The following is a 12,933-nucleotide window of genomic DNA, read 5'->3' as shown; positions in this document are numbered from 1 at the left end:
AAACACATAATTAAATAAATCAGAGTTGGAAAGATTTTCTTTTCTCTTTTTTAAGACATGGTTTCTCTGTGTAGCCCTGGCTGTCCTGGAACTCACTCCGTAAACCAGACTGGCCTCAAACTCAGAAATCCGTCTGTGCTGTCACCCGAGTGCTGGGAAGAAAGGTGCATACCTGGCTAGATTTGTGTTCTTAATAGACCATGTCTTTAGTTAGGGTTTTACTGCTGTGAAGAGACACCAATGACCGAGGCAACTCTTATAAAGGACAACATTTAACTGGGTCTGGCTTACAGGTTCAGAGGTTCAGTCCAGTATCATCAAGGCAAGAGCATGGCAGTGTCCAGGCAGGTATCTTAAAGCCCACACCCACAGTGACACGCGTACTCCAAGGCCACACCTCCAAATAGTGAAACTCCGTGGGGCCATATTCAAACCACTACAGACCATATCAAAAGGACAATAAAAAAATGAATCAAAGGGAGAACCAAAAATATCTACTTTATAAATACAAAAGTCCAAAACCGTATTAATGTAAGTTAATGAACTCAACCGAGACGATTTATTAGAGAATATGAAGACCTACACATGGCTAGCTGACGCGAGGTACTTGACCAGGAAGTCTCTCAGCTTGGATATGTGCATCATTTCCTTCATCGTGGTGTCTCTGCTCCGCAGCTGGATTAGCCCGTTTTCCAGCGTCGTCTCAGTGATCAGCACTGAGAAGAGGACGCTCATCTCATCGTACCTGAGAGAGCGGTTCAACGAAATGCATGAGCGCCTGGGCAGACATCAGCTCCTCACCTCACGGACACCCCAGAGCCCGAGCCGCTCTCAGCTCAGTCAGGTGGTCCTTTACAAAGGGCCGAATCATGCCCTACCCCCACTCCCACTTCTAAAGCACACTCAAAGGGAAGTTACTGTGTTGGCTAAAAGTCAGAAGGAAAACTACAACTTAAGGCACCTGAGGGGGTGCTATAGATGGCACCTGAGGGGGTGCTATAGATGGCACCTGAGGGGGTGCTATAGATGGCACCTGAGGGGGTGCTATAGATGGCACCTGAGGGGGTGCTATAGATGGCACCTGAGGGGGTGCTATAGATGGCACCTGAGGGGGTACTATAGGTGAATTCCTCAATGACCTCAGTGTTTTGAATTCGGCTTTAATGATAGCAAAATATTTGCAGACAAAAGTCTCCTAAACCAGCCCTTGGGAGGCAGAGGCAGGCGCATTTCTGAGTTCGAGGCCAGCCTGGTCTACAGAGTGAGTTCCAGGACAGCCAGGGCTACACAGAGAAACCCTGGAAACCCTGTCTCGAAAAACCAAAACCAACCAACCAACCAAAAAAATAAAACCATTTTACTTATTTTCACTTTATGCACATGAGTGTTTTACTTGTATGTATATCTGCATGGGCCTGGTGCCTGCAGAGGCCAGAAGAGGGAATTGGATGCCCTGAAACTGGAGTTAATGAACAGCTGTGAGCTGCCGCGTGAGTGCTGGTCACCAAATCTGTGTTCTGTGGTAGAGCAGCCAGTGCTCTTAACTACTGAGCCTTCTTTCTGGCCCCAAACACTCAGTTTTTTAAAACTAGGCACGTGGATTATATGTCTATGATCCCAACACTCAGGAAGGGGAGGCAGGACAATCGAAGTTCAAGGTAATAATACTCAACTACATACTGAGTTCAAGGCTAGCCCGGGGCAAGGCTGAGATGCTACAGAGGATGTGCGGTCCTTTTGCACACAGATAAGTTCTAGGGCACCAGGAATGGTTAAAACATGAATACTCTCTTCAAAGGACGGACGGACAGACATGTTTACCTGTCTTCCATCTGAAATGCGAAAAGGGTGCAGGTTACAGTCTGGTGATGTTTTGCAATCTGTAGGCATCACCTGAATACCCCGGAATATTACTTTCGTTTATTCCAGGCTACCCCCAAAATCTTCAGCATTGCTTCTCACTCCATAAAACCCACCTCTGAGATGTCACTTCACAGCTAAGTGACTTCTAAATTCTCTTAGGGCTGGGCCAACCCTGACTCCCTCAGTCCTTCTCCTAGAGCCTTATCTAGGGCATTGTTTCTAAGTCAGCAGAACTCATCTCTATGGGAGAAGCTATGGACTTTGTACAGAGTTACACTGTAAATACTTTTTTTTTAACGAGTTATTTATTATTATATCTAAGTACATTGTAGCTGTCTTCAGACACACCAGAAGAGGGCATCAGATCTCATTACAGATGGTTGTGAGCCAACATGTGGTTGCTGGGATTTGAACTCAGGACCTTTGGAAGAGCAGTTGGTGCTCTTAACCGCTGAGCCATCTCTCCAGCCCATGTAAATACTTAAAAAAAAAAAAAAATATATATATATATATATATATTTGAACTCAGGACCTTTGGAAGAGCAGTCAGCGATATTAACCGCTGAGCTATCTCACCAGCCCCCCCATGTAAATACTTCTTAAGCTTTGTTTTACACTAGGGACTGAGTTAACTGTCCTCAGGAAACTTTTCCAAAATTGTACAGCGCATAAATATGACTGAATGAAAGCACCTGGTGTGAGACTCTGGAAGTCTGACCTAGCACTGGCTGAGTTGGGCTGAACCGAGTTCCACTTCTGTCTCTCCCAGGATTATATTGCTGCAGGTTGCAGAGTTTGCAGGGATCCCCACAGATGCAGTCTCAAAAAAAACAAAAACAAAAACCCACAAAAAACCCCTGTAACTCCAGTTCCTAGGGATCTGGTGCCCTCTTCTGTCCTCTGTGAGCACTGCACACACATGGTGCACAGATATGCATCCAGGCAAAATACTCATGCACTAAATAAAAAAAAAGTAACAACAAAAGGATTCTGAATTGCAAATATGTGTCATGGCACACCCACAGAGAGAAAGAAACCTAGAGAAAATTTAAATGACACTCCCTCCCCACAAACAAGACTTTAGAGCACACAAAAACTAGGAAGTTCAAGTTCCCCTCCTTTTTTTTTTTGAGACAGGGTTTCTCTGTGTAGCCCTGGCTGTCCTGGAACTCACTCTGTAGACCAGGCTGGCCTCGAACTCAGAAATCCACCTGCCTCTGCCTCCCGAGTGCTAGGATTAAAGGTGAACAAACACCAGTTATTCCATTCCCATTTTGCCCCTGCTAGATTCTATAAAACCCAGGCCTTGTGCTCAACGCCCCCCTCCCCCCAAGAGCTATCTAAGCCGCTCTCGCCACACACCCGGGGTCTGTTGCTCCTGCTGAGAGCTGTTTCCCTGCAGATAGTATCTGGAAGGTATAGTTTAGTTATGCATTCCTTTTTAGATACAGGATCTCATTATGTAACTCATAATGTCATCCTTGTCATCCTCCTGCCTCAGTCTACAGAGTGCTGAGATGGAAGGTATGAGTTACCATGCCAACAAAGTAGAAGAACAAAATTACCTAATCTTAGATATACATTCAACACAAAAAGCTAATTTTTTTCAATCAAAATAAGCATAAAAGGATATATTATTTTTATTAAAAAAATAAAATTGCAAATTAGCAATACTAGAGAGAATTTAACTCTAAGATATTCTTAAAATCCTGACCAAATATTAGTGGCCTCGATCTGGGTGGTGGTGGGAGGCAGGGCAGTGTTGAGAGCTATACGGAAGCTAGGTGTATGCGTGATCACACCTAGAGCCTCAGCACTCCAGACGAGGAAAAGGCGTTCCGTGATTTTGAGGCCAGCATGAGAGACAGAAGATTTAGGGTCCGTCTGGGTTACAGTTTGAGACTCTGTATTGAGAGATCTTGAGAATAGGTGAGATGCTGTGTGTGCAGACAGACAGACAGACAGAGGTTGAGACTGAGGAGTTAGGCGCTCACCATTTGGTGGTGGACTGGATTGGGAGAAGCAATGAAGATGTCTTAGACTGAATATCCCTTATCTAAATTGCTTAGACCAGATGTGTTTTAAACAAACAAAACCAAAACACACTGAATATTTAATTATATAATTAATTCTCCTGGGGCTGGGACCAAAGTCTGAATATGAAATTTACTCCTGTTTCACCTAAGATGTACCTTATACATACAGCTTAAAGGTGATGTTAGACAGTGTCTTTGTTTTGACTATAGTCTGTCATGGGTCAGATCATATGGAAATTTTCATTTATAAAAATATTAGTACTCAGAAGTGTCAGATGTTGGATTTTTCAGTGAGAGATGATTACCTAGAAGCTAGGTTCAGCTCGTCATAAAAAAGCCAGGAAAGGCCTTCCATTCATGTTCCTTCGGTTCTGATTCTATATACCTAACTTTCTTTCTTTTTTTTTTTTTTTTTTTTTTGGTTTTTCGAGACAGGGTTTCTCTGTGTAGCCCTGGCTGTCCTGGCACTCACTTTGTAGACCAGGCTGGCCTCGAACTCAGAAATCCACCTGCCTCTGCCTCCCGAGTGCTGGGATTAAAGGCGTGCGCCACCACGCCCGGCCCTACACCTAACTTTCATCCCTGAAACCAGAGAAGCTGAGGTGAACACATAAATACTTGACAGCACTCTTCTCTCCTATGGCAATCAGCTCAAGGCACAAGGTCCTAGAAAAGGAAGAGCTAGGAGCATTTTGTAAAAAAGATTGACTTCTTTCTATTTTACGTTTGCCCGCATGTGTGTACACCATCTGTGTGCCTGGTACACACAGAAGCCAGGAGGAGGCCTGGACCCACAGTTACAGAAGTCTGTGAGCCTCCGTGTGGGTGCTGAGAACCGAATCCTGGCCTTCTACAACAGCAGCCGCTGCTCTCCAATGCCGCGGTGCTGCTCACTAATCATTTGCTATTTTTAAGGATTTATGTTTTACGTGTGTGTGTGTATGTGAGTGTGTGTGAGTGTGTGTGTGAGTATGTGTGAGTGTGTGTGTGAGTGTGTGTGTGCAGTGCCTGTGGAGGACAGAGGAGGCTGCTGAATCCCTGAGGGGCTGCAGCTCTGAGCCACCTGACTTAGACTCTGGAAGCACAGTAAGCACTCAATCACTAAGCCTCCCTCCAGCCCCATTTTGCAGGTTACATTTAGAAGAGATTTGTTTCTATCTATAGAATGGAACATATCATCAAACTAAACAACGAGAAGAAAGGGAGTTCTTACTTTGAATGGAGCTGCTCTAATGAGGAATGCACAGTTTCCGAGTAACCAGGCCACAGAGAAACCCCACTTTCTAGTAATTCATTAAGTAGCCCTTGACAAACCTGGAGGAGACAAGAGAGACTTCAAATCCGAAAGAAAAGGGCTTGTGAAACTGTAAGCCACGTGTAAACTGGTTATAATGTTACTGGTTATACAGTGTTATGGTTTACACACTCAACACTTTAGAAACTGCATATTGCCTCTAAAAGTAAAGAAATTAAGCGGGCGGGAGTGAGCAGGGCTAGAGGGGGGAAAAGAAATTAAGCAATGCCAACTGAGTACTGACTGCAGATCTACCAAGAAATAGTTTGATACCAACGAAGAATTATCACCATTATCGTTCAGAACACAAAACAGAAAACAAAAATCCTATGGTTGGAAGCAGCCATGTTAGCTGTAAAGGCATGGGAAGGTGGGAACTGTGGGAATTGTGCCCGAGGGGTTTTATTTCCACATCAGGAGAAAGAAGAACAGCCTGAGAAACCCCAGCAGGGCATTGCAAAAGTCAACTACACAAACTGCTTCCGGACCACTACTGCTTAGCAACTGGTGGCAAGATGGCTCAGAGGGGAGAGTTACTGCCAAGCCTGACCACCCGAGGACCCCCAGGATGGAAGAAGGAACCAATGCCTAAGCCTAAGCTGTCTTCTGACCTCCAAACCACCCGTGCGCACACACAGTTGTAAGAAGTCGTGGCAACTCACCTGTCGGAGTTCTACTGTTGGGCCTTTCCCCACATCCAAAGCGACCTTAATAGGGGCTAAACAAGGGTGAAGTTTAAGCACCTGAAACAATTAAGGGACAAGAGGAAAAAGGGAAGCACTGTTAATATGTAAGAATAAAAACCAAAACAAAACCAAAACAAAAAAAACCCTACATAACTGTGTTTTTCCGAGACTGTGTGAAATAGCAAAAGCACCTTTCTCTGGAGGCTCTTCTTCCTGGCAAAGGAGTTCTCTGCCAGCTGGAAGGAGTCGTAGAGGTAAGCCAGCGTGCCCACGTCTAGGTCCCCACTCACAGACAGAACGCAAGGAACCACGTTTTTCCGCCCATCTCGACCCTTCATAGAAGAAAACAAAAGAAAAGTACCACTTAGCAGAACCTTTTATGTTCTGTGTGTGCACGTGGCGTGGATCTTGTGTTTGTCTCATCGTGTGGCTCTGTCTGTCTGTCCTTGAACTCAAGAGACAGTGCCGGGATTCAAAGCTTGTGCCACTATGACTGGCCAGCAGAACTTTTTCTTAAAGTTATATATTTTAGACTTATGCAATTAGAATGAATCACAGATTCACTTTATAAAGCGCCTACTCCATGACAGGACACTGCTGAGCCCCGGGCCCCAAAATAACACTGTCTTCTGGTCTCGAGGAATCCAATTATCTGAAAATGTCAACCCTTGCAGCTCCAGTCACCCGGAGTGGACCTAGGCCTCGGAACCTTTTCAATGCTGTTTGGAAAGGCAACATCTAGGGAGTTTTTTGTTGTTGTTTTCTTTTGTTGAGAGAGGATTTCTGTATAGCTCTAGCTGTCCTAGAATTTGCTCTGTGGACCAGGCTGGCCTCCAACTAAGAGATCCACTTGGCTCTGCCTCCTGAGAGCTAGGATCAATGGTGTGTGTCACCATGCACAGCTGGAAAGGGAACACTTGTTTAAGTAGTTCCTTTACTATTATTAAGCGTGTGATAACGGGGAGAGGGGGTCACAGTGCATCTGATGTCACAGAACCTACGTGGTTTCTTAGTTGTTAGTTTCACTACTTGGGCCGCAGGAACTGAACTCAGCTGTTAAGATCCACAGTAAGTGCTTTTACCAGCCAGGTCATGTCAAAAACCCAATTTTACTTTTTAAGCCAGTCTCACCTTGAAATCTCCTGTCTCAACCTCAGGTGCTCTGGGGTTAAAGGCACACACTACTTACTTGACTGGCTCCTGAATTTATGTTCACTAAGACTTGGGTTTCATCCTGAGATATAAATGAAAATACACTGCACAGGGCTGGAGAGATGGCTCAGGGGTCAAGAGAATTTGTTCTTGCAGAGGACAAATTCTCTTGACCCCTGAGCCATCTCTCCAGCCCTGTGTAGTGTATTTTCATAAGACTAGGGAAGATGAAAGGAACTTTTCATCTGGAGAAGAGAGACGGGACAGCTCCATGCAAACGACGCTCTGGGCTGGATCCTGGGCCTGCGAGGCCAATTCCTGGGATATTCAATTCCTACTCCTGGGCTTTGTGGGACGGATGATCACAGTGGGTCACTGTTCATTTCCTAACTTTGATGGCTGCAGTCAGGGTTATGCAGCTGTTGGGCACTGCCTAAAAAAATGTCCATCAGGTTACCGGTTCCCAGGACACCCCCACAATTATCCTTCAGTGGTTTGGAAGAGAGAGCCTGGGTAAAGAACGTGTGGGAGCTCGGGGTGGCCCACCTGTAGCGTAGACACATTTCCAGGATACGTGTGCAGGAGGTCTTGATCTCCTAAGTTCCACAGGGTTTCTATTGGCTCCTTTCCCCAGGGGAAGCTGTAGTAAAGTTTGCTTCCCTTGCGTCCCAATTCATCCTGACAATCAGCGCTGCTGAAGTTAGAGGGACTCATGGCAAACTGCAAAACAAAGCGCCCCGCTGAGTTAGTGTCCGAGAAGGTCCCGGAGCTTCCAGCTGGCCCAAGATCTACCTGCTTCTGCTCTCTGAATGCTGGGACTCACTGACTTCTAACTCCACAGTGCTCTCTGAGAATTAAGGTTGCCTGAGACTTTTATCCAGCAACAGGTTGAAAGTAAGTTAAGTCCCAAACATAACGGCTCAGGTACGGTATCAGCGCTCAGCACATCTGTACCAGGAGAACACTGATATCCACTGGTATGTGTCGGATCTGCTATTACAAGTTACGTCTAGCATCCTGAGAGTGTAGCTCAGCAGAGTGAATGCCCAGCACACGCAAGGCTTTCTGGTTTATATCCGGGACCACAATAAACCGCAAACAAACGAACTGGAGGGGCTGGAGATTCACACCTTTAATCCCGTCTAAACTAAGAGGATTGACATGAGCTGTAGGTCCGACTGAGCTGAAAGTGAATTCCAGGTCAGCTTGGGTTAGAAGGACGATTTGTCGCAAAAAGCCAAAATTCGGGCCACTGAGATGGTTCAGTAAGCGTGCCTGCCACCCAGGCCTGAATGTCTGAGTTGGATCTCTAGAACCCACACAGTGGAAACAGAGAATTAACTCTGATCTCTACACATCTGCCATGGCATTCAAGACGGGCTCGCCCTTATCCCCCCCAAATGCAGTAAGTAATGAGTTTTTTGTTTTGTTTTGTTTGTTTTTTTAAGATTTATTTTGCCAGGTGGCCGTGGTACATGCTTTAATCTCAGCACTGGAGAGGCAGGCAGATCTCTGTAAATTCAAAGACTGCTCTACAAAGTGACTTTAAGTACAACCAGGCCTAGAGAAAACCTGGAGTGGTGTGTGTGTGTCATTTTATTTACATTTACCTGTCTGTGTGCTATATGTTTACAGAAGCCTTCAGAGGCCAGAAGAGGGAGTCAGATCCCTTAGAGCTGGAGTTACAGGCAGGGATAAGCTGCCTAACTTGGGTGCTGGGAACCAAATTCTTCCTCTAGAATACCACTGAACCATCTCTCCAGCTACACAATAATTTTCTTTAGAAGAAACTAAAACTGGCTGGGCAGTGGTGGCACACTGCCTTTAATCCCGGCACTTGGGAGGCAGAGGCAGGAGGATCTCGAGTTCGAGCCCAGCCTGGTCTATAGAGTGAGTTCCAGGACAGCCAGGGCTACACAGAGAAACCCTGTCTCGGGGGGGGGGGGGGGGGAGAAGAAACTAAAACTAAAACACGAAACCCAAAGTTAAATCAAGTTCTATTCATAAGCCCGATGTGGTGGAGTATGTATGTAAGTAAGCCCGGTGCTCAGGAAGCTTAGACATAGGAATCCCCAAACTGGGGGTGATAGCTCTCTTCATAATCCCTGAGCTCAGACAAGCAGCAAGTTCAAGGTCATTCTAGGCTACATATGGAGCTTGAGACTTGGCAGGGTTATACAAGACCCTGTTTCAAATACTAAAACCAAAATATGAGTTCAATTATTAACTATTGAAATTATTACTGGAGTACCTTTCTCCACCACAGAAGCCGATGACGCAACCAGAAATCAAGCCACTGGCTCGAAGTCCTTGTGGGTGTAAACCATACCAAGGAAGCTTCGGTCTTTTCACCAACTCTTTATTTAAAAAAAAAAACAAAACAAAACCCAGAATGTTAATGCATCACAAAGTGAAATAGTGAGTACTTGAGTATTTAAGTAGCCAACCAGGTCATCTGTCACAGTTTGTACCTTGTAACACTGCTGGGGGTCTGACTGCTGTTCGAAACAGGATGGAAACAGACTCCAATCTGAGCAAGACCGAAAGGTAGCTTTCTGTTTACCAGATCCAGGCAATTAACATAGTGCTCCAAGGCACCTGCCAAGAAACAAAGCAATCGTATAAATCTATTTCACTTAGGGAAACCAGCAGTGAACTCTGAGCCCAGCACTTGGTACCCTGGTACTCAGGGGTGGAGGCAAGAGGACTCTGACACTTTGAAGCAAGCCTGGGCTACAGACTGATTTCAAGGTAAACTTGAGATAAAGAAATCAGGTTCTCAGCCGGGTAGTGGTGGCACACTGCCTTTAATCCCAGCACTTGGGAGGCAGAGGCAGGTGGATTTCTGAGTTCGAGGCCAGCCTGGTCTACAAAGTGAGTTCCAGGACAGCCAGGGCTACACAGAGAAACCCTGTCTCGAAAAACAAACAAACAAACAAACACAACAACAAAACAAAGAAATCAGGTTCTCAAAAGAAGAAACAAAAGAACAGTCCAACATCTCCAGAGAGAGAAAGAAAAAAACCAAGTGTGGGGCAATAGCCTTTAATCCCAGCACTCCAGAGGAAGAGACAGGAGGATCAAGAGTTCGAAGTTCAAGGTCATCCTCAGTTACACTGTGTGGGTTCCAGGTCGGTTTCTGAGGCAGGAGACCTACCATTTCAAATAACAAAACAAGAAAACCCCACTTCCAAACCACCAAGGGGAATCTAGATGCTCTTCACCTAGACTCGTCCAGTAACATTTTGCCATGTTTTTTTTTTTTCTCATACTAAACACTTAACATGTTTCCTAAAAATATTCTCTGTAACTTTTTTTTTTTTTTTTTTTTTTTTCGGTTTTCCAGACAGGGTCTCTCTGTGTAGTAGACTGTCCTGGAACTCACTTTGTAGACCAGGCCTGCCTCTGCCTCCCAAGTGCTGGGATGAATGGCATTCACCACCAATTCCGGCCTCTCTGCAACCATTATTAAAGTATAAATTTATCCTGGACTATCATCTAACATATGCCCCGTGTATTTTTTTGTTTTAATCCTCACCCAAAACCAGTTTTTATTTTTCTGGCTCGTAAGTAAGGTTCATGGATTTGATTTTTGATTATGCATCTTCAATCTTTAAATCAAGAATATTTCCAGCTGGGCGTGGTGGCACATGCCTTTAAGAGGCAGAGGCAGGCAGATTTCTGAGTTCGAGGCCAGCCTGGCCTACAAAGTGAGTTCCAGGACAGTCAGGGCTACAAAGAGAAACCCTGTCTTGAAAACCAAAACCAAACCAAAGAAAAAAAACCCAAAAACAAACAAACAAACAAAATCCTTAAACCTGGAAAGACATCTCAGCTGGTAGAAGCAGCTGCTGCTAAGCCTGAAGTCTTGAGTTCTAGCCCCAGGACCCACACGGTAGGAGAGAACTGACTTCCATGTTATCCATACTGAACTCAAAATCTCATTTTCAGTCTGCAACTTTGAAGGAGGCGATTTCATCTAAAAGACTGAGAGGTAAAAAACAGCTGATGTTTGGGGGACATGGTAAGTGAGACTGTCTAATCAATCAATACCAAGAATACGGGATAAAATATACTACAATCTAATTGCATTTATCACTGGTTTGCTTTATTTTGCTTTAAATATTTAAGGGTTACAGTATATACTAATTTTCACAAGTTTGGATTTGTAGGGTGTTATTAGCTACTCCATACTGCTAAACGGCAAAGGCAGCATTTCCTAGAGATGAGCTGCCATCAACACTTAGTCTTGTAAAGACTGTCAGTGGTAGCTGGGCTGCTGTCCAAACCCCAGCACTCAGAAGGCAGAGGCAGGGAGATTTCTAAGAGTTCAAGGTCTACACAGTAAGTTAGTTTCGAGACAGCCAGGGCTATTCAAAGAAACCCTGTCTCGAAAAACAAGTTGGTGGGTTTTCTGTTCACTTTTATGTATTTACTTTTGAATTTGTTATACTTGACTTTAAAGATGTGTATCTCCTAGCTGACAAGCTAAAAAATTATCTGGCAAAAAAAAAAAAAACCACAAAAAACAAAACAAAGCAACAAACCAAAAAACAAAAACAAAACAAAAAACACACAAAAAACCCCACCAACAAGAAAAACCTGAGTTGCCATGTGGTGGTGACCTTTAATCCTAGCACTTGGGAGGCAGAGGCAGGCAGATTTCCGAGTTCGAGGCCAGCCTGGGCTACAGAGTGAGTTCCAGGACAGCCAGGGCTACACAGAGAAACTCCAAAAAAAAAAAAGAAAAAAAAAGAAAAACCTGAGTTGATAATTGTATTTAAAAGTGGAACAAAGGAAAGGAAGTCTTTGAAACTGCCTTGGTATCAATGAAAGCATGTGACTGATATAAGGTCCTACCTCTATAGTTTTAGGTTTGCTCGTCAAACTGAATGCTTTACCCATTTCTTCAGGAATGATGCCTCGGACCTTTGCCTCAAGGTGGATCACTCTGATGTTATTAAAAAAAAAAAAAAAAAGGAACCAGGTCACTTCTTTGCTTGGAAGCCTAGGGCCGTTGCTGTCTCCAAACTCGTGCAAGACTGCTTTTCCACCCCAAATCTGTTCAGAAGCACGAAACGCGAAGAGCCATACCGTGAAGAAGAGTCGCCCGTAGTTTCCCAGAAGTTTTTAATAAGTTCTCAAGAAATGCCACTAGCTGTTCCTTACTCGGCTCTCTGTCTTGCAAGATTTCGCGTATACTTTCTGGAGAGACTAACCTGAAGGCACTGTCCCCCGGCGGCGAAGAGCCCGGCTCGTGGTGGAGGGAGTCCACCGCGAAGACCTGCTCCCTGAACACCACCATAGAGGACCACCACTGTGAGGCTAGGTTCTTTCGTAACTCTACACCCAAAGGTCCAAAGCGCGCGTGGCACCCGCTCAGCAGAGCAGCCGTGCTGAGCTGCTGCGGCGTCCCGCTGAGAAAGTGCCTCCTCCGGCAGAGGTCTACCAGCGCCTCGCGGGCCACCGCCTGCTCGGGGGCGTCAGGCTGCTGCGTCCCATCTGCGGGACCCGCGTACCCGGACAGCCAGCACCTGCAGGCCCGGCGGCAGGCCCAGGCGCCGCTACCGCAGCGCATCTCTTCAGGAGTCGGAACACCAGCACCTCACGTCCTGTTTCAAACCTACACCAGCACCCGGGCCCGGCGGAAATGGACGTGCTGTAGACCACGCCCCCGGAAGAGCGTCACCCGCTGCTGAGCTGCAGCCGCCTTGGGCGTATCCCGGTCTCCCGGGCTGACGCCAGCGTCTCTGGTTGTTTACTACCTTGGGGATTTTCCGTTTGGTAACTCCACCTGCCTCACATTCACTTGTTCAGCTTTTACCACCATCCTGTTACTATGGAGTTAGCATCATGTTTTCCGGGCTGTCAAACAAAACGAAAAAAAAAAACCCCTTCCAAA

General features: G+C 45.6%; 1 protein-coding gene across 2 annotated transcripts; it reads right to left on the bottom strand.

Moving 5' to 3' along the window:
• Positions 1 to 526: 526 nt before the first annotated feature.
• On the bottom strand, positions 527 to 12,702 carry Polg2 (DNA polymerase gamma 2, accessory subunit). 2 transcript variants are annotated; one of them, XM_085829460.1, is made up of 8 exons: positions 12,126 to 12,702; positions 9,503 to 9,629; positions 9,283 to 9,388; positions 7,578 to 7,751; positions 6,071 to 6,211; positions 5,856 to 5,936; positions 5,113 to 5,213; positions 527 to 745 (listed from the first exon to the last, which is right to left on the bottom strand). In XM_085829460.1, the coding sequence occupies exons 1-8, from the start codon at positions 12,607 to 12,609 to the stop codon at positions 580 to 582; spliced, it is 1,380 nt and encodes a 459-aa protein (XP_085685586.1). In that variant the 5' UTR covers positions 12,610 to 12,702; the 3' UTR covers positions 527 to 579. The 2 variants fall into 2 exon arrangements, with proteins under 2 accessions (XP_085685586.1, XP_085685587.1); XM_085829461.1 differs by lacking the exon at positions 5,113 to 5,213.
• Between the last annotated feature and the right edge of the window lie 231 nt (positions 12,703 to 12,933).

This window comes from Mus caroli, unplaced genomic scaffold (genome assembly GCF_978045245.1).
Source record: "Mus caroli unplaced genomic scaffold, Mus_caroli_1 scaffold_13, whole genome shotgun sequence".
NCBI classification, from domain to species: domain Eukaryota; kingdom Metazoa; phylum Chordata; class Mammalia; order Rodentia; family Muridae; genus Mus; species Mus caroli.
The sequence above is the reverse complement of the archived record's forward strand: the minus strand, read 5'-3'. Positions and strand labels throughout refer to the sequence as shown.